Below are 22438 nucleotides of genomic sequence, written 5' to 3' on the forward strand. Positions count from 1 at the left end.
TCTTATGATGCTTATTGAATTCTGATTCTGGAATTGTGTTACCAGTGAGCTGTCTTGTGTTGAAAAACTCTTTCTACCTCTCATTCTTCAGATGTTAATCAACCCAACAACTTTACTGAATGTGAATGCATTTTCTAAGTAGCTGTTACTAAGAGGCAGAATGAGAATACCAGCAATTTTACCATGTGTCTCAGCTTATTTGTGTTTTAGGTAACTCTTTCCATTTTCTTGGGAAGACAATAAGGCGTAGTGAAAGGCATATAAAATATGGTGGTTGAAGACCAGGATTTGGGTCCTGAATTTTCCATTTACAAGCTGTGTAACCTTGGATAAATTTTTTAATTTATCTGAGGATCAATTTCCTGACCTATGAAGTGGAAACAACAATAATAAACATACCTGCTTTGCCTACCTCGTAGCTTACAGGGTTGAGAGATTTAAATGAGATAAATTATGTGAAAATATTTTTTAAACCACTCTATACAAATTTTACCATCATCTTTAATGTCTTAATGATTATTTAAAGTAGCAATGTCTACAAGTATCCCTTTTATTCCTATTTTACAGATAAGATTGCTAAAGCACAAAAATGATGAACTGCTTCATCATAGTAAAATGTTATATAAAGTTATATAAAGCCCAGGATAACTCATTTTCAGCCTATTTTGTTTTTCCTTGTTATAGCACCTTTAGACAACTCATGTTTGTGTGCCAGTCTAATTACACCTTTACTCGGTTTCTTCCATTAAAGAATTAGAATATGATTTAAATCTATAAAACTCTTGCATCAACTTGTAATTAATAATTACTGTAAGTGTGACTCTCTTTAGTAGTTGTTTGGTGGCCTATGTATGTGGGAAAATTGTTTATTTTAATATAGGGTCACATAGCACCCTTAAAATTGTTTTCAGATGAATATTTGTTTCAGTTCTTTAGAACAGTAGTATATAACCTTGGTTTTTTAGCACGGTAATTGTTTATTCAAATGCAGTCTTATGGTAGTCCTGGAATACAAAGCAGATAAAAGTTGAGGTAGTGTGGGTGAAGTAGAGATGGCTACTAATTGCGGAAGACTCCTAGTGATCTATGGATCGTATTTTGAAAATCTCTGCCCTAGAATTTGTCAGAATTTCTAGTTCAGTTTAATGCTTGCAGTCTGTTGATGTACATTCTAAGTGTTTCTCTAGATCTTGATGGTCTTTTCTTGCCCATGAACGTTATGTAACCTTTCTATTATTGTTTGGAATCAAAAGGAAATGCCTCCAGGCAGCCAACAGTAATGTAAGTGTTGAAATTAATATTTTCTTCTAAGCCAACTCGTGGAGAAGGTGTAGGAGTAATTGGAGTCATTGAGTGCAATTTCCTAAAACCTGCCTACAACAAACAAGACTTTGAGTATACCAAGGAGTACCGGTGAGTCACTCCCAACCTGAGGTGCTTCCGTTAGTTTGTTCAGATGTTATTCTATTGTCCAAAGCCTCTAAAACCATCTCTAAAAACCTGCTAAATAGGTTAACTGAGAATTACTTCAAATTTGTTTTCCAAGATTAGAGATAAAATGATTTCATTTTAAATTAAAGTTTGCTGAATGATATATGGAGTCTTGTTGAGATAAACCTTACGTTTAGAAATTATGCAAAGAGCATAGGAGTAATTTGGTAAAAGATTTCTGGGGAAGTGAAAAGCTTTGGAATTGATCTTCAATGGAAACAGATGAATGGATCTGAAGTTATGGAATACATTGGGTAAAAAAAAGCAGATTGAAATTTGTTCCAAAAATTTTTCTTGAAGCCAGTGAACAGATTTAGAGCAAAGTGGTGGAACAGCAGGAAAGACATGTGCTTTCATTAAAGCATCTAGATTTAATAGGGCAGGCAAACAGGTAAGAATCTGAAAGGAACTCGACATTATGGCTGAACCAGTAGGGATATTTTTAGAAGACAAAGAAAGGAGTTTTTAAAGCCAGGTTAGAATAGTTTGTTTTTAAAATGTCGAGAGGGAGATGAGTTTTATTTCGTTAAGTATTATGAGACAGCTTCTATGTGCCAGGTACTAAGGATGAAAAATAAGACTCTTCGACACCTACGAACAAATATGTATGTAAATAAGAAACTTAAATACTTATAAAATTATTGTTTAATAGGGGATATGTGCAAAGCAGGGAGAACTTTAAATATGCTTAAGGGAGTCAGGGAAGGCTTCACGAAGCGGATTATATTTGAGATTAAACATGAAGGAAAAGTTTTCTAGGTGTACAGTAGAGGAAGGACATTCTAAGCAGAGGGAAGTATCTGTAAGCGCAAAAAAGGGTAAGGGGTATTCTGGGAGTATGGAGAAAGAAGGTATGAGGACATTTGCTGTCATTTTCCTTGAAGTCTCAGTAGCAAATATTTTTCTTAGCGTGGGAGAAAAGAAATTTCCCAAATCTCTTCTGTTTTGTGCCCAGACTGTAATGAAGTCAAGTCTTGTATCTTAATTTGTCTGGAACCACAAGAATTTTAGGTTTAGTGTTTGAGAGAGATAACTATTTGAATGGCAACTCCAAATTAATTTCAGGGCAATTGGTTCATGGTCACTTGGGCTACTCAGTGGTTATGACAACTACCTGCCCTCAGTCTAAGTAAAATGGTCATTTAAATATAAATCTGGCCCATAATGGAAATCTTTGGCCAGGACTTGACTCTTAGGAGTGAAAGCTTAGGAATGACATTAGTTTGACAAAAGTATCCGAGTCAAGTTGTTATGTTTCAGTTGAATGAAAAGAATAGTGAATTGCTGATGACTAAATAATTAAGATTTGTGAAATTCAAATGTTAGATATTAAAAATTATTTAACATCTTTCTATATCTTTGCCACCAACTCCCCAAATCTACCTTTAAAATTTTACAGGCATTAGACCTTTGGTTTTTGATGTCTAGTTTTGGTATGATGAGGTGATTGCAGTGGATCAGATAGAGATAGTCTGTAGACAGTAGATTTATTCAGTTGAACACACAGGATTTCTGACTTAGCATAACATCTGCTACACACTTTATTAAAAACAGAGAACTAGTATACTATTCTGTGTACAGTCTTTTGAGAATAACAAATTTGCATAACTCTTGTGCCAATTCTGGCACCTTTGCCCTTTTTTATTCAATTTATTTTATATAAAATGAAAAAGTATTTAAAAAAACAGAAATTTAAGAGAGGGATTAGAGAAGGTTGTCTGCTATAACAAACTCATCCTATGAGTATTATAAATATCAAAACCTGCAAATGATAAAAGAGATACCAGCCATCATACTGCTGGAATGTCTACAAATAAATCATCTGTAATATCACTTTTAACAGTTTTAGAGCTTACAGACATTTGTATAAACAGATTGTAACATATACGAAGTAATTTGGTGAGCAATAAAAAAGCTCTTTGATCAATCAAAGCCTAAGTAGCATGTTATGGGGAAAATGCCTTGATAGAGGAGATGGGGAAGGTTTTGGGTAGAAAGTATGACTTGAGATGTGCCTCACGTGTTACAAGACATGGAAGAGAGGAAAGGGAATTCTAAGATGGAATTGTAGCATGCGCTAAGGTACTGACAGGAACTCAGAATGGTAAGAATATGGGGAGGAGAGATAACGGGATATAACTAGAGTGAAGGCAAATCAAGTTAAGTGGGTAGAGTAGAGCCATACCCTAGAGGAGCAGTTGGCAAACTTTTTCTGAAAAGGGCTGGAAGGGGTCACAACTACTCGATTTTGCTGTAGTATGAAAGCAGCCATAGACAATAAGTAAAGGAATCGGCATGGCTATGTCTAATATAATTTTGTTTACAAGAACAGGCAGTGGGCTGGATTTGGCTCCAGTTTGCTGACCCCTGTCCTAGAACCATCATTCCTAAAGTACATGCTAAGCTACACATAATGAATTCATAGGAGAGCCATGAGGTATTTTACATCTTTGAGGGAAATATAGTGATACTCAACTTCTGTCTATAAACCACAGAAATTGTCTTCCATTGCTGTCATAACAAATTACCACATAACTTAGTGGCTGATAACAATACTAATTTACTGTAGTAGCATGCTGTAGGTTAGATGTCCTACACAGATATTACTGGGCTATAATCGAGGTATTGGCAGGGCTGCATTCCTTTCTGGAGGCTCTAGGGAAGAATCCAATTTCCTGTCTTTTCCAGCTTATAGAGGCTGCCAGCATTTCTTGCCCATGGCCCTCTTCCTTCACCTTCAAAGCTAGCAGTGACAGGTTGAGTCCTCATATTGCATCACTCTGATGACCTTACTTTTGTCATCATATCTTCTCTGATTCTGACTCTTCTGTTGCACTCTTCTACTTCTAAGGTCCCTTGTGATTACATTGGATAATTCGGGGTATTCTTTCTGTCTTAAGGTCAACTTGATGAGTAACCTAAATTTCCACTTGCTGTGTAAACATTATGTCTATCACAGTCTGCCCTTTGTTCTCTCAGATTCCACTTACATCTCATATGCAAAATATGTTCACCCCATCCCAACGTTTCCAAAAGTCTCCACCCATTACAGCATCAATGCAGGGTCAAAAATTTCATGTAAATGTCATCAACTAAAAAGTCTCAAATCTCATTATCTAAATCACATAAGGGTGATACTCTGAGTATGGTACATCTTTGGGCAAAACTCCTCTACATCTGTGGATATGTATTTTCTTTTTTTGTATTTTGCTGTTAAAATACAGTGGTGGGACAAGCATAGGATACTAATTATATATATTCTTTTTCAAATGGGGGAGAAACTAAAAGGAAAAAAGGGGTCACAGGTCCCAGGCATTTTCAAAATCTAGCTATGCACATTCCATTAAATTTCAAGGACTTCATCCTCTAGTCTTGAGGCTTTGCTCTCTGGGCTTACGATTCCACCCTCAAAGTTGTCTTTCCTTTTTCCTGAAGGGTAGCATGTGTTTGCAGCTGAGTAGTTTCATCAGCCTGTTTCCTGACTGCAGAATTTTGAGGGTCCAACAGGCTTCTCTTCATCCCTTTCAATTCAAGCTAGCTTTTTGTTTTGTTTTGTTTGTTTATTTGTTTTTGAGATGGAGTTTTGCTCTTGTTGCCCAGGCTGGAGTGCAGTGGCACTCCACCGCAACCTCCCCGTCCTGGGTTCAAGTGATTGTCCTGCCTCAGCCTCCCGAGTAGCCGGGATTACAGGCATGCTCCACCACGCCCGGTTAATTTTGTATTTTTAGTAGAGACGAGGTTTCTCCATGTTGGTCAGTCTGGTCTTGAACTCCTGCCTCAGCCTCCCAAAGTGCTGGGATTTCAGGTGTGAGCTACCGTGCCCAGGCTCAAGCTAGCTGTCATGCTAGTATGCCACTCTTAAGAATCTTGTGAGTCTCCCATGTATGTCATGTATATTCATGTCATCCAGCAAGAGGCTCTGGGCAGGTCTTTCCTGGGGAATGCTATATCTATTTTTTGGCTTCAGCTGAGATGGCTGTGGAGATCTGTGAGTCATATGCTTTATCTTTCTTTTTATTATTATACTTTAAATTCTGGATTACATGTGCAGAATGTGCAGTTTTGTTACATAGGTATACATGTGCCATGGTGGTTTGCTGCACCCATCAACCCATCACCTACATTAGATATTTCTCCTAATATTATCCCTGCCCTAGCCCCACACCCCCTACAGGCCCCAGTTTGTGATGTTCCCCTCCCTGTGTCCATGTGTTCTCATTGTTCAACTCCCACCTATGAGTGAGAACATGTGGTGTTTGGTTTTCTGATCTTGTTATAGTTTGCTGAGAATAATGGTTTCCAGCTTCATCCATGTCCCTGCAAAGGACATGAACTCATCCTTTTTTATGGCTCCTTAGTATTCCATGGTGTATATGTGCCACATTTTCTTAATCCAGTCTATCATTGATGGACATTTGGGTTGGTTCTAAGTCTTTGCTATTGTGAATAGTGCCACAATAAACATGTGTGTGCAAGTGTCTATAGCAGCATGATTTATAATCTTTTGGGTGTATACCCAGTAATGGGATGGCTGGGTCAAATGGTATTTCTAGTTCTAGATCCTTGAGGAATTGTCACACTGTCTTACACAATGGTTGAACTAGTTTATACTCCCACCAACAGTGTCAAAGAGTTCCTATTTTCCACAACCTCTCCAGCATCTATTGTTTCCTGACTTTTTAATGATTGCCGTTCTAACTGGTGTGAGATGGTACCTCATTGTGGTTTTGATTTGCATTTCTCTAATGACCAGTGATAATGAGCATTTTTTTCATATGTCTGTTGGCTGCATAAATGTCTTCTTTTGAGAAGTGTCTGTTCATATCCTTTGCCCATTTTTTGATGGGGTTGTTTGTTTTTTCCTTGTAAATTTGTTTAAGTTCTTTGTAGATTCTGGATATTAGCCCTTTGTCAGATGGATAGCTTACCAAATTTTCCTCCCATTCTATAGGTTGCCTGTTCACTCTGATGGTAGTTTCTTTTGCTGTGCAGAAGCTCTTTAGTTTAATTAGATCCCATTTGTCAATGTTGGCTTTTGTTACCACTGCTTTTGGTGTTTTAGACATGAAGTCTTTGCCCATGCCTATGTCCTGAATGGTATTGCCCAGGTTTTCTTCTAGGATTTGTATGGTCCTAGGTTTTACGTTTAAGTTTTTGATCCATCTTGAGTTGATTTTTCTATAAGGTGTAAGGAAGGGGTCCAGTTTCAGTTTTCTGTAGATGACTAGCCAGTTTTCCTAACACCATTTATTAAATATGGAATATTTTTCCCATTGCTTGTGTGTATCAGGTGTGTCAAAGATCAGATGGTGGTAGATGTGTGGTATTATTTCTGAGGCCTCCATTCTGTTCCATTAGTCTATATATCTGTTTTGGTACTAATACCATGCTGTTTTGGTTAATGTAGCCTTGCAGTAAAGTTTAAAGTCAGGTAGCGTGACGCCTCCAGCTTTGTTCTTCTTGCCCAGGATTGTCTTGGCTATGTGGGCTCCTTTTTGGTTCCATATGAAGTTTAAAGTAGGTTTTTCCAATTCTGTGATGAAAGTCAATGGTAACTTGATGGAGATAGCATTGAATCTATAAATTACTTTGGGCACTGAGGCCATTTTCACGATATTGATTCTTCCTATCCATGAGCATGGAATATTTTTCCATTTGTTTGTGTCCTCTCTTATTTCCTTGAGCAGTGGTTTGTAGTTCTCCTTGAAGAGCTCCTTCACATCCATTGTAAGTTATATTCCTAGGTATTTTATTCTCTTAGTAGCAATTGTGAAGGGGAGTGCATTCATGATTTGGCTCTCTGTTTGTCTGTTACTGGTGTATAGGAATGCTTGTGATTTTTGCACATTGATTTCGTATCCTGAGACTGCTGAAGTTGCTTATCAGCTTAAGGAGATTTTGGGCTGAGACGATGGGGTTTTCTAAATATACAGTCATGTCATCTGCAAACAGAGACAATTTGACTTTCTCTCTTCCTATTTGAATATGGTTTATTGCTTTCTCTTACCTGATTGCCCTGGCCAGAACTTCCAGTACTGTGTTGAATAGGAGTGGAGAGAGAGGGCATCCTTGTCTTGTGCTGGTTTTCAAAGGGAATACTTACAGTTTTTGCCCATTCAGTATGATATTGGCTGTGGGCTTGTCATAAATAGCTCTTATAGTGTTGAGATATGTTCCATCGATACCTAGTTTATTGAGAGTTTTTAGCATGAAAGGCTGTTGAATTTCATTGAAGGCTTTTTCTGCATCTATTGAGGTAATCATGTGGTTTTTGTCATTGGTTCTGTTTATGTGATGGATTACGTTTATTGATTTGTATATGTTGAACCAGCCTTGCATCCCAGGGATGAAGCCAACTTGATCGCGGAGGATAAGCTTTTTGATGTGCTGCTGGATTCGGTTTGCCAGTGTTTTATTGAGGATTTTCGCATTGATGTTCATCAGGGATATTGGCCTAAATTTTTCTTTTTTTGTTGTGTCTCTGCCAGGCTTTGGTATCAGGATGATGCTGGCCTCATAAAATGAGTTAGGGAGGGTTCCCTCTTTTTCTATCGATTGGAATAGTTTCAGAAGAAATGGTGCCAGCTCCTCTTTGTAGCTCTGGTAGAATTCAGCTGTGGATCTGTCTGGTCCTGGACTTTTTTTGGTTGGTAGACTATTAATTATTGCCTCAATTTCAGAGCCTGTTATTGGTCTATTCAGAGATTCAACTTCTTCCTGCTTTACACTTAGGAGGGCATATGTGTCCAGGAATTTATTCATTTCTTTTAGATTTTATAGTTTATTTGCGTAGAGGTGTTGATAGTATTCTCTGATGGTAGTTTGTATTTCTGTGGGGTCAGTGGTGATATCCCCTTTATCATTTTTCATTGTGTCTATTTGATTCTTCTCTCTTTTCTTCTTTATTAATCTTGCTAGCAGTCTGTCTATTTGGTTGACCTTTTCAAAAAATCAGCTCCTGGATTCATTGAATTTTTGAAGGGTTTTTTGTGTCTCTATCTCCTTCAGTTCTGCTCTGATCTTAGTTATTTCTTGTCTTCTGCTAGCTTTTGAATGTGTTTGCTCTTGCTTCTCTAGTTCTTTTAATTGTGATGTTAGGATGTTGATTTTAGATCTTTCCTCCTTTCTCTTGTGGGCATTTAGTGCTATAAATTTCCCTGTACACACAGCTTTAAACATGTCCCAGAGATTCTGGTATGTTGTGTCTTTGTTCTCGGTAGTTTCAAAGACCATCTTTATTTCTGCCTTCATTTCGTTATTTACCCAGTAGTCATTCAGGTGCAGGTTGTTCAGTTTCCATGTAGTTGTGTGATTTTGAGTGAGATTATTAATCCTGAGTTATAATTTGATTGCGCTGTGGTCTGAGAGACAGTTTTTTGTGATTTCTGTTCTTTTACATTTGATGAGTGTTTTACTTCCAATTATGTGGTCAATTTTAGAATAAGTGCTATGTGGTACTGAGAAGAATGTATATTCTGTTGATTTGGGGTGGAGAGTTCTGTAGATGTCTATTAGGTCTGATTGATCCGGAGCTGAGTTCAAGTCCTGGATATCCTTGTTAATTTTCTGTCTCATTGATCTGTCTAATGTTGACAGTGGGATGCAAAAGTCTCCCTTTATTATTGTGTGGGAGTCTAAGTCTCTTTGTAGGTCTCCAAGAACTTGCTTTATGAATCTGGGTGTTCTTATATTGGGTGTATATATATATTTAGGATAGTTAGCTCTTCTTGTTGAATTGATCCCTTTACCATTATGTAATGGCCTTTTTTGTCTCTTTTGATCTTTGTTGGTTTAAAGTCTGTTTTATCAGAGACTAGAATTGCAACCCCTGCTTTTTTTTGCTTTCCATTTCTGCGGTAGATCTTCCTCCATGCCTTTATTTTGAGCCTATGTGTGTCTTTGCGTGTGATATGGGTCTCCTGAATACATCACACCGATGGGTCTTGACTGTTTATCCAGTTTGCCAGTCTGTGTCTTTTAATTGGGGCATTTAGCCCATTTATATTTAAGGTTAATATTGTTATGTGTGAATTCGATCCTGTCATTATGATGCTAGCTGATTATTTCGCCTATTAATTCGTGAAGTTTCTTCATAGTGTTGATGGCCTGTACAATTTGGCATGTTTTTGCAGTGACTGGTACCGGTTGTTCCTATCTATGTTTAGTGCCTCCTTCAGGAGCTCTTGTAAGGCAGGCCTGGTGGTGACGTAATCTCTCAGCATTTACTTGTCTGTTAAGGATTTTATTTTTCCTTCACTTATGAAGCTTAGTTTGACTGTATATGAAATTCTTATTTGAAAATTCTTTTCTTTAAGAATGTTGAATATTGGCCCCTACTCTATTCTGGCTTGTAGGGTTTCTGCAGAGAGATCCACTGTTAGTCTGATGGGCTTCTGTTTGTGGGTAACCCGCCCTTTCTCTCTGGCTGCCCTTAACAGCTTTTTCTTCATTTCATCCTTGGTGAAACTGACAATTATGTGTCTTGGGATTGCTCTTCTCAAGGAGTATCTTTGTGGCGTTCTCTGTATTTCCTGAATTTGAATGTTGGCCTTCCTTACTAGGTTGGGGAAGTTCTCCTGGATAATATCCCGCAGAGTGTTTTCCAACTTGGTTCCATTTTTCCCCTCACTTTCAGGCACACCAATCAGATGTAGATTTGGTCTTTTCACATAATCCCATACTTCTTGCAGGCTTTGTTCATTTCTTTTTATTCTTTTTTCTCTACACTTCTCTTCTTGCTTCATTTCATTCATTTGATCTTAAATCACTGATACTCTTTCTTCCAGTTGATTGAGTTGGTTACTGAAGCTTGTTCATTCTCTGTATTTCCTGAATTTGAATGTTGGCCTGTCTTTCTAGGTTGGGGAAGTTCTCCTGGATAATATCCTGGAGTATTTTCTAACTTGGTTCCATTTTCCTGTCACTTTCAGGATCACCAATCAAATGTGGATTTGGTCTTTTCACGTAATCCCATATTTTTTGGAGGCTTTGTTCATTTCTTTTCACTCTTTTTTCTCTAATCTTGTCTTCTCGCTTTATTTCATTAATTTAATCTTCAGTCATTGATTTCCTTTCTTCCGCTTCATCGAATTGGCTATTGAAGCTTGTGTATGCTTCACGAAGTTCTCCTACTGTGGTTTTCAGCTCTATCAGGTCATTAAAGCTCTTCTCTACACTGGTTATTCTAATTAGCCATTCATCTAACCTTTTTTCTAGATTTTTAGCTTCCTTGGGATGGGTTAGAACATTTTCCTTCAGCTCAGAGTAGTTTGTTATTACCCACCTTCTGAAGCCTACTTCTGTCAACTCGTCAAACTCATTCTCCATCTAGTTTTGTTCCCTTGCTGGCGAGGAGTTGTGTTCCTTTGGAGGAGAAGAGGTGTTCTGGTTTTTGGAATTTTCAGCCTTTCTGCTCTGGTTTCTCCCCATCATTGTGGTTTTATCTACCTTTGGTCTTTGATGTTGGGGACCTATGGATGGGGTTTTGGTTTGGATGTCCTTTTTGCTGATGTTGATGCTATTCCTTTCTGTTTGTTAGTTTTCCTTCTAACAGACAGGCCCCTCAGCTGCAGGTCTGTTGGAGTTTGCTGGAGGTCCACTCCAGATGCTGTTTGTCTGAGTATCACAAGCGGAGGCTGCAGAATAACAAATATTGCTGCGTGATCCTTCCTCTGGAAGCTTTGTCCCAGAGGGGCACCCACCTGTTTAAGGTGTTTGTTGGCCCTTACTGGAAGGTGTCTCCCAGTCAGGCTACACAGGGGTCAGGGACTCACTTGAGGAGGCAGTCTGTCCGTTATTGGAGCTTGAACGCTGTGCTGGAAGAACCACTGCTCTCTTCAGAGCTGTCAGGCAGGGACTTTTAAGTCTGCAGAAGCTGTCTGCTGCCTTTTGTTCAGATATGCCCTGCCCCCAGAGGTGGAATCTAGAGAGGCAGTAGGCCTTGCTGAGCTGTGGTGAGCTCCACCCAGTTCGAGCTTCCCTGCCGCTTTGTGTACACTGTTAACATAGAACCGCCTTCTCAAGCCTCAGCAATGGCAATGCCCCTCCCCCTGCCAAGGTCCCATGTTCCAGGTCGATTTCAGACTGCTGTGCTAGCAGCGAGCAGGGCTCTGTGGGTGTGGCACCCGCCAAGCCAGGCACAGGGGGGTTTCTTCTGGTCTGCCGGTTGCAAAGACCATGGGAAAAGTGCAGTATTTGGGCACCAGTGTACCACTCCTCCAGGTACAGTCACTCACGGCTTCTCTTGGCTGGGAAAGGGAAATCCCCCGACCTCTTGTGTTTCCCGGTGAGGCGGTGCACCACCCTGCTTTGGCTCTCCCTCAGTGGGCTGCACCCACTCTCCAACCAGTCCCAATGAGATGAACCAGTTACCTCAGTTGGAAATGCAGAAATCACCCGTTTGCTGCATCAGTCTCGCTGGGAGCTGTAGACTGGGGCTGTTCCTGTTCAGCCATCTTGGAAGCGCTCACTTTATCTTTTCAAAGAGTATTTTGTGTGACTGAATGCTCTGACCTTTTGATTTTCTGAGATATTAACAAAAGATTGTCCAGGCCCAGCCTCAACTTTTTCTCTAGAGCATACTTTCCTGACATTGAATCTCTAAATTTTAGCGTATTTTGCAATGTGAATGGGCTGAGAATTTCCCAAGTCATCAAGTCCTGGTTTCTTTTTGTTTAACAGTTCATTCTTCAATTTGTCTCTTTCCTCTTGCATTTTACATAAGCAGCAAGAAGACATCAGGCCATACCTTTAACACTTTCCTGAAGATCTCCTCAGCTAAATTTCCAGTTCCATCATTTATAAGTTGTGTTTTCCACATAACTGTAGGACAGTTCTGCTAAGCTTTCTGCCACTGTGTAACAAGGATCATCTTCTCTCAAGTTTTCCAATAACATGTTCATCACTTCCTTCTGAGCCTTCACTAGCAATGCCTTTAACATCCATATTTCTACCAATAGTCTGTTTACAATGATTTGGGTATTTTCTAAGGTAATTTGTGTTTTCTCTGCCATACTTTTCACTTCTTTCTGAGCCCTCACTAGTGAAAGCATTTATTAACATCTATATTTCTACTACATTGAATGCAATGTAGGTTTTTTCTGTCAAACTTCTCAAAATTGTTGCAGCCTCTGCCAGTTATCAATTCTAAAGCCACTTCCATGTTTTTAGGTATTTGTTATAGTAGTACCCCACTTCCAGATACCATCTGCTATATTCTTTTTCATTATATCATATCTTTGTGAATCTGGATTTAATCCATTTACATTTAAAATAATTACTGATAAGGAGAGACTTACTTCTGTCATTTTGTTGTTTGTTTTCTGTGTCCCTTGTAGCTTTCTTTGCCCCTCATTTCCTACATTGCCATCTTTTGTGTTTAGGTGATTTTTTTTAATATAGTGAAACATTTAAATTCCTTTCTCATTTCCTTTTGTGTATATTCTATGGCTGTTTTCTTTGTGGTTATCATGGGAATTACATTTAATATCTTTAAGTTATGATACTCTAATTTGGATTTATACCACCTTAACTTCAATTCTTTACAAAAGTTCTGCTCCTTTAACAGCTGCATCACCATTCCTTTCAGTTGTTGATATCACAGAATTACATCTTTGTACATTGTGTGTCCAAAATCATAAACAAATAATTTGTAATGGATTAGCCTTTTAAATTATGTAGAAAACAAAATGTGGAGTTACAAACCAGTTACAATAATACTGGCTTGCAGACTTGTAACTTTTATCTTTTCTTTTCTTTCTTTCTTTCTTTCTTTTTTTTTTTTTTTTGAGATGTAGTTTTGCTCTTGTTGCCCAGGCTGGAGTGCAATGGTGCCATCTTGACTCACTACAACCTCCCCTTCCTGGTTCACGCTATTCTCCTGCCTCAGCCTCCCACATAGCTGGGATTACAGGCATGAGCCACTGCAACTGGCCCATTTTTTTCTTTTAAATGTATTCTCTTACATTATGTAGAAAATAAAAAGTGGAGTTACAAACTTTAAGGATTCCTTGAATGTAATATGTTGTTTCTCTCTTGGTGTTTTTAAGATTCTCTCTTTGTCTTTGACTTTCATGGTTTGACTACAATGTGTCTGGGTCTGAGTCTCTCCGAGTTCATCCTACTTGCAGTTAAGGTTGGATGTTTATATTCGTGTCTTTCATCAAATTTGGGAAGTTTTTGGCAATTATTTATTCAAATATTCTTTCTGTTCCTTTCTCTCTTCTCTTTCTGGGACTCTGCTAATGCATGTGTTGGACCAGTTATGGCGTCCTATGGGTCCCTTAGTTTTTGTTCACTTTTCTTCAATCTATATTCTTTCTGCTCTTAATACTTGATAATTTCCAATTTTTATCTTCAAGTTCGCTGATTCTTTTTTCTGTCTGATCAGATCTGCCTTTGAATTCCTACAGTGGATTTTTCATTTCAGTTTTTAGACTTTTCAGCTTCAGACTTTCTTTTGGATTTCTTTTTAGGTTTGTTACCACTTTGTTGATTTTCTATTTTGCTTTTGCATTGTTTTCTTGACTTTCTGCTCATCTTCATATAGTTTTTTGAGTATCTTTAAGACCATTTTAAAATCTTTGTCGAGTTGATCTATCAGTTCTTTTTCAGGGGTGATTTCTGTTTTTTTCCTTTGAATGGGCTACCCTGTCTTGTTTGTTTGTATGCCTTGTAACTTTTTGTTGCAAACTGAACATTTGAATCTAATAATGTAGTAACTCTGGAAATAAAATTCTCCTTTCCTACGGTTTGCTGTTTGTTGTTATTGTTGTTGTTGTTGCTGTTATTGTTGTAGGCTTTCTCTGTGCCAAGGAATAACCTGAGAAGTACGTTTAAGGTCTTTTCACTTCTTTTTTCAGCTTTCATTTTTTTCTGGACATTCACAGTGGCTTTCTAATTCTCCCTATATGTGGAATTGCTTTTGAATGTCCTTGTCTTTATGTCTGGCTCATGAAAGGAGAAAATAGAGAAATAGAGGAGGAAAAAAAGATGCCAGGACTTTGAATCCTCTGGATGTCACTTCAACTGGAGGAGGAGAGGGTTGAAACAATGGGGAAGGTTCAACAACAATGGTCTCTTGCTTCTTGTTTTCACATCTGTGATCAAAAGCAGCGAGCAGTGATCAGGGGATAGATTTGCAATATTTGGAGGACAGTGTCCTTTTTGCCCACACTGGCTCCTACAAGTTGCTCTTAGAACACATGCAGGGTTGCTTCTATAGGGCTGGGAGTGGGGAATGGGTAGCTATTACTGAGCTAAGAACTGAAATTGACCAAAATTAACCACAATTTACCATCCAAGCTTTCCCCTGGAAGTTGCAAACTTTCCAATAGACTCCAGAGTTTCAAAATAGTTACATCATGCAGCTTTTGCTACTGCAGTTGTTGTATATGTAAGGAGACAGCTTCCACATGCTTCTTATTCTGCCATCTTCCCATAAGCCCATCTAATCTACTTCTTTTTAAAGTAGATTTTAAGTAGATTTTTAAGAGGAAATGAGGAATAGTTCTTCATCTGTGACTTGAGGGAAGGATATAGACAAAGAATAGGAACATTAATAGGTTGAAGGGGAGTAAGAGTTTATAGGGGAGGTCATATATGATTAATCTTTTCTGTGTAGTGAGAATCTAATTTAATATGAATAAGGTTGGAGATAAGGAAGAGTTTCTCTTAACAAGAGAAGAGCTCTGCAAAAACCTTGGGGAGTGAGCCAGGGGGCCAAGATATTTAAAATATTCTGAATTCTAAGTGTACAGTTTTCCAGTTGTTTATAGCTCTACATTAAGTTGTAATCTCGGGTTATGGAATTAAATAGGAATTAGCAATTCGAAAGTTGGAAGTTTTTAAAAGTAAAATTCAGGTTTTGATTTTTACAAATTACATTTTTTGTTGACCCTGAGTCTTCTGTTGTTCCTTTGGGGAGAGAAATAAAAAAGAAAGACCAAGGGCTGGAGCTCAGATACAGCCTCCAGTAATGGCTGTGTAGTAGAATGTTGGAGTGCTTGTTCATGGGCACCATAATGCTACTATGATCAGCATTTGGATGAAGAGGGACTGTATAGACATACTAGAGTTAATATTTGATTGATTTATAATAGATAGGGTACAGTATTTGATCCTCTGATTTTTACCTTGTTCTGAATTATCTACCTGTAGTCATCTGACAATCAAATAACTCCCCATCAACTTATCAATATTTAGCTCTATCCTGTCTCTGCAGTCATAGTCTCTAATGTCAAGTTACCCCCACACTCCATGATTCAACAAGCCCTGAAAATTTGTAGAACTCTACTTTTTAGCACTTGTGACCATTTCACCTTTTCAACCAAAGTGACTGTTCAGTGTTATGACTTTGTCATTTTGACACATGCTTGCAAAGGCAATGGATTCCCATCTTGGTTTCTTAAAGTGTAGATGTTTGAAAGTGTGCCAGATCCTCTAAATTATTGGCATCTGTTAAATGGGAACTTTTCAAAGATCAAAGAATTGTTCAACAAGTGCTAAACTTTGACATACTTCTTGCATTTTCTTTCAGGTTAACAATAAATGCACTTGCCCAGAAGCTCAATGCTTACTGGAAGGAAAAAACATCTCAAGATAATTTTGAGACCTCAGCTATAGCCAGGCCAATACTGTAAGTAATAGATATAGAATATGAATGTATTAGGGATAATATCCATAGATCAAATGGAAAGAACAAGGGTAATGTGTCCGGAGTTGGTTTCTGCCAGTGGATTCGTGGCCTCACTCACTTCAAGAATGAAGCTGCAGACCTTCCTGGTGAGTGTTACAGCTCTTAAAGATGGCATGGACCCAAAGAGTGAGCGGTAGCAAGGTTTACTGTGAACAGCAAAAGGACAAAGCTTCCACAGCTTGTAAGGGGACCCAAGTGGGTTGCCGCTGCTTGCTGGGGTGGCCAGCTTTTATTCCTTTATTGTTCCCTCCCATGTTCCGTTTCCTATCAGAGTGCCCTTTTTTCAATCCTCCCCACGATTGGCTACTTTTAGAATCCTGCTGATTGGTGCGTTTTACAGAGTGCTGATTGGTACGTTTTACAATCCTCTTGTAAGACAGGAAAGTTCCCTAAGTCCCCACTTGACCCAGTAAGTCCAGCTGGCCTCACCTCTCAGTAAGATGGTGCTTTTCACATCAGGAAGTTTAATTGATTAAAAATAGAAACTCACAGGTACTAATTGCTTCATTCTCTAAACCTCTTCATTCTGCTTTAACACATTTACGGTCTGGATCATAAATGTGAAGAGTTGAGTACTGTCAATTTAAAACTGGTAGTGTGATACAGTAGAAGATTATGGCTATTTAAATCAAACATTCCTGGGTTGAAAATCTGGATCTGCTTTTTAATAGTTGAGTGAGCTTGGGTAAGTAAGTTACTTCACCTGTCTGAATATATTAATTTAGGTGACATACATTTTTAGCACAGTGACTGGCATATAGTAGGTGTGCAGACATGTTAGCAAACTTCCCTTTTTTTTAATTCCTAGTGAATATTGCTGGGACTGTACCAGTGCATGAGAGTAGAAATAGAGAACCCAGTATGTTAAAGAAAAGGTAGAATTTATTGACTCTAAGACAGACAAGTCAGGTAAGGAGCATAATACAGAGGATCGAATGTGTAGCAACACATACACAGTCAGTTACACCACCATCAAGACAAACATTGGAGTGGTAGAAGTTCTTTTTGGAGTAGGTACCTGTTATTTTAATGGAAATTATTAGGCAAATGTATGATATAAAATTTTATTTCAAATGCAACCTAATGGCTGTATTACCCTCTTCTGTTTTTTTAATTTTATTTTAAAATTTTATTTATTTTTAAATTATACTTTAAGTTCTAGAGTACATGTGCACAACATGCAGGTTCGTTACATATGTGTACATGTGCCGTGTTGGTGTGCTGCACCTGTTAATTCATCATTTACATTAGGTATATCTCCTAATGCTATCCCTCCCCCCTCCCCCCACCCCACAGCAGGCCCTGGTGTGATGTTCCCCTTCCTGTGTCCAAGTGTTCTCATTGTTCAATTCCCACCTATGAGTGAGAACATGCAGTATTTGGCTTTTTGTCCTTGCGATAGTTTGCTGAGAATGATGGTTTCCAGCTTCATCCATGTCCCTACAAAGGACATGAACTCATCCTTTTTTATGGCTGCATGGTATTCTGTGGTGTATATGTGTCACATTTTCTTAATCCAGTCTATCATTGATGGACATTTGAGTTGGTTCCAAGTCTTTGCTGTTGTGAATAGTGCCACAGTAAACATACGTGTGCATGTGTCTTTATAGCAGCATGATTTATAATCCTTTGGGTATATATCCAGTAATGGGATGGCTGGGTCAAATGGTATTTCTAGTTCTAGATCCTTGAGGAATTGTCACACTGTCTTACACAATGGTTGAACTAGTTTACAGTCCCACCAACAGTGTAAAAGTGTTCCCATTTCTCCACATCCTCCCCAGCACCTGTTGTTTCCTGACTTTTTAATGATCGCCATTCTAACTGGTATGAGATGGTATCTCATTGTGGTTTTGATTTGTATTTCTCTAATGGCCAGTGATGATGAGCATTTTTTCATGTGTCTGTTGGCTGCATAAATGTCTTCTTTTGAGAAGTGTCTGTTCATATCCTTCACCCACTTTTTGATGGGGTTGTTTTTTTCTTGTAAATTTGTTTGAGTTCTTTGTAGATTCTGGATATTAGCCCTTTGTCAGATGAGTAGATTACAAAAATTTTCTCCCATTCTGTAGGTTGCCTGTCCACTCTGATGGTAGTTTCTTTTGCTGTGCAGAAGCTCTTTAGTTTAATTGGATCCCATTTGTCAATTTTGGCTTTTGTTGCCATTGCTTTTGGTATTTTAGACATGAAATCCTTGCCCATGCCTATGTCCTGAATGGTATCGCCTAGGTTTTCTTCTAAGGTTTTTATGGTTTTAGGTCTAACATTTAAGTCTTTAATCCATCTTGAATTGATTTTTGTGTAAGGTGTAAGGAAGGGATCCAGTTTCAGCTTTCTACAGATGGCTAGCCAGTTTTCCCAGCACCATTTATTAAATAGGGAATCCTTTCTCCGTTTCTTGTTTTTGTCAGGTTTGTCAAAGATCAGATGGTTGTCAGCTCATGCCCATCCTCCATAGTTTTCAAAGAAGTACAAACTAAGATGAGATGCCATTTTTTGCCTTTCAAATTAGCAGTGATTAATGTAGTGAAACCTATGTTCACATACTGCTAGAGAGTGTGTGTGCTGGAAGCAGAACTGTAATAATGGTAATTATTGAACGCTTATATGTCAGGCACTGTTCTAAGTTCTTTACATGCAGTGATTTATTTAATCATCACAACAACCCTATCTGTTAGATATTATTTTTACTTCTTTATAGATGTAGAGACTGATACACCAAGAACTTTAGTAACTTGCCTTAGGTTAGACAAGCAGCAAGTGGTAGACCTAAGGTTCGAATATAGGTTCGAAATCAGGTCCCCCAAACCTAAGTTCTTAACTGCTGCTTTCTTCTGGAGGGATGCAATGAGGGGACTGTAGTACAGCCGCCTCAGCTACCTATTTCCTGAATGCATGGGCTAAAAGCCTCTCCTATCTGCCTGGATTGAAGGATCTACCATGATCTGCATGGAACCCGAAACAGATGGTTGCTACCTCTAAGCGTGCCTATCCCCGAGAGAGTAATACTGGCACCCTGCAAGAGACTCTCCTGTGCATATGCATGTAGAACCAAAGCTAATATCATCTTTCTTATCCCCTCCCACTACTGCTGAAGCTGCTTTTTACTGACTCTGGCTCTAAAACAGTGGCTGTCTAGAAAATACATAGACACCAGAGGTCAGGCCTGAGCTTACAGCTTAGAGGTTGCAAGGCTGGAACAGCCTGGAGCTAGGAAATAGGAAGCTGTAGATCCAAAAATGTGCGCAAACTTTCTTTGTTCAAACAGGGTTTAAAAAAAAAAAGAGGGCATTGTATTTCAGTGGTAGAATTATGAGTGCCTTTTATTTTCTGTGTATATTTCTCTATTTTCTAGCTTTTAATATTGAGCTTATATTACTTTTATATTTAGAAAAGAGCACATTTTAAAGCCGGGCACGGTGGCTCACACCTGTAATCCCAGCACTTTGGGAGGCCAAGGCAGGTGGATTGCTTGATCTCAGGAGTTCAAGACCAGCCTGGGCAACATGTTGAAACCCCGTCTCTACCAAAAGTACAAACATTAGCTGGGTGTGGTGGCGCATGCCTGTAGTCCCACAGCTACCTGGGAACCTGAGGTGGGAGGATTGCTTGAGCCCGGGAGGCAGAGGTTGTAGTGAACTGAAATTGTGCCACAGCACTCCAGCCTGGGAGACAGAGTGAGACCCTGTCTAAAAGGAAACAGCAACAACAACAAGAAAGTACAAAGCACAATTTAAGATGTTAAGAAAATTATTGAACTAAGACATAAAAGAACCGCACCAGTCTGTTGAAATATCTAGTATAAGAGCAGTGTAAATATAACATGCATAAATTTCATCCTGGGCTAAATTACATGTTAGTGAAATTGGCTGAGGTGCCCCTCTTCTTACTTTGTGTGTCTTTTCTCCAGCCTTCTTTGTTCTCACTCTAGCCTGTCTTTTATACCTTAGGTACCTGTCTTTTATACCTGTCATTATAAGGGCCACTTTCTTTCTCAGAGAAACAAATTCACTCTAAAGTGTAGGTAACTGAGGGGAATGGGAGTGGGTATGCATTTTAAGAGTTGAACTCTGGAAGAGTTTTATCTTAATTTAACCCCATTGTTGTCTGGAGCCAGCATTTCTAGTTATGAAATTTAATCAAATTTATATTACTTTTTAAGATTAACTTTGGGAATATCAACCTTGTAAAATTTTGATTGAAGTATTATAAACAAAGGGTTTTTCTTGAGAGGGAAACAAAAAGGAATAAGGAGTCTCTGTAGGGAAATGGGGGAGATGTTTTAATGGCAATGCTTCTGTGACTCCCATAAATGCATTTTAAGCCTGTTACGTGATTGGACAGAAGCAAACAAAATGATTCTATGTGTTTTATTTCTTGGTAATACAGTAATAAACAGAATTTTTCCAAGTTAATAAATTTTAGAGTTAAAATTATCCTATTGTTTGCTTGGAACAAGTGCTACCAGGATAAAAATTATTTTAAAAATTTTGTTGCAATAGCTTTTGAGGTACAAGTGGTTTTTGGTTACGGGATAAATATATTGACTTCCATAAAAGTAGCTCACCATGTTAATACTTGTTACTATTTTTCATATCCATATTTGTTATAGTTCTATCATTTTATCTGTGAAGTTAAAAATATATACATTTGGGCACTGAGATGATAACATTCCCAACGCGTTTCATATATGAAATTAGGTTCTTTCTCTTTTAGACTGCACCTTTCTAGTTTAAGACAAAGCACAAAGCTAAGATACACACAGTCACCCTTCCATTTTCCTTCATTCAGGAAGGTTCCTGACCAGACATGGGTTCAGTGTGATGAGTGTCTTAAATGGAGGAAGCTTCCTGGCAAGATTGATCCATCCATGTTACCTGCAAGATGGTTTTGTTATTATAATTCGCATCCAAAGTACAGGTAAGGTTCCAGGATTCAATCTTATGCTCGAGGTAACTCCTGATTTATCTCTATAGTCTAAAACATTTTTCATCTCAGGTTCACACCCTTCAGCCTGGCATTCAAGGCCCTGTTCTAACTGACCCCACCTTACCTATCTAGCCTTACATTTCATGGTATCTTAACACAAACTTTGTACTTGAGCCAGGCCTGTGGCTTCACTATTCCCTACACATGCCATGCTTACTCTCATGTCCATGACTTTGATAGTGTCATTCCTCTTGCTTACAATGACTTTCCGCATTCCATTTGTCTATCCTAATCACATCCATCTGGGGAGGAAGTGTTTTGTGTGATGCTTTTCCTGTTGACCATAGTTTACAGTTATTTTACTCTGCTTTCCTCTGGTATTTGATTATTGACGTTTGTTCACATATTGTTTTGTACTTTTTGGATGTTTTTCACATATGTATCTTTGAAGAGCTTTGGCTCTTCAGGCGGTTGTAAACTCTTTGAGACCGAGGACTTTACATTCCAGGTCAAGTCGATGATGTTCTTTATATGCTTCGTATTTGGAATCAGTGTTCTACAGTAGTACCTGTACCTGTTGTATATTCAGTGTTGTTTGTCAATATACCGTATGTTCCTTGCAACATCCAACATCTAAATAGCGTCTGGCATATCTGTGGGCATTAACTTTAATTTAAAAGTTTTTAAAAATTTGACTCAGTAGTCATATACGTTCATAATAATAAGTCAGTGTACTTCAATTCAGCTGTGACTTTCTTAAAATTCTAGCCGGGCGCGGTGGCTCAAGCCTGTAATCCCAGCACTTTGGGAGGCTGAGACGGGCGGATCACAAGGTCAGGAGATCGAGACCATCCTGGCTAACACGGTGAAACCCCGTCTCTACTAAAAAAAAATACAAAAAACTAGCCGGGCGAGGTGGCAGGCGCCTGTAGTCCCAGTTACTCGGGAGGCTGAGGCAGGAGAATGGCGTAAACCCGGGAGGCGGAGCTTGCAGTGAGCTGAGATCCGGCCACTGCACTCCAGCCTGGGTGACAGAGCAAGACTCTGTCTCAAAAAAAAAAAAAAAATTCTTCTTGCAGGATAAATTCTGATAGAAAGGTGCTAAAATGGGTATGTATTTTAGGGGAAAATGTCTAAAATTGAAGAAGTTAAATGAACAAAGATTAGGTCTATAAATACAAACATTTCCTCATAGTCTCTAGATATGCATAAGTATCTTTCTATGGAGAGTAAATGAGATTGTGTAATTAGAATATGAAACTGAATACTTAGAAGTCTCATTTTTGAATACTTTATCTTTCAGTACAGGAAACATAACCTTGC

The 22438-nt window shown here is 38.5% G+C and overlaps 1 protein-coding gene across 5 annotated transcripts in view; it reads left to right on the plus strand.

The window, feature by feature from the left end:
* MORC4 (MORC family CW-type zinc finger 4) overlaps positions 1–22438 on the plus strand; it is a 63939-nt gene that overhangs the window by 22804 nt on the left and 18697 nt on the right. For all 5 annotated transcript variants that reach the window (XM_023203084.3, XM_023203087.3, XM_023203086.3 and 2 more), the window contains 3 exons: positions 1313–1413; positions 16028–16126; positions 20978–21106. In XM_023203084.3, coding sequence (XP_023058852.1) covers positions 1313–1413; positions 16028–16126; positions 20978–21106 — 329 coding nt within the window. The remainder of the gene's footprint in view (positions 1–1312; positions 1414–16027; positions 16127–20977; positions 21107–22438) is intronic.

The sequence above is a fragment of the Piliocolobus tephrosceles genome, chromosome 12 (assembly GCF_002776525.5).
Source record: "Piliocolobus tephrosceles isolate RC106 chromosome 12, ASM277652v3, whole genome shotgun sequence".
Taxonomy (NCBI): Eukaryota; Metazoa; Chordata; class Mammalia; order Primates; family Cercopithecidae; genus Piliocolobus; species Piliocolobus tephrosceles.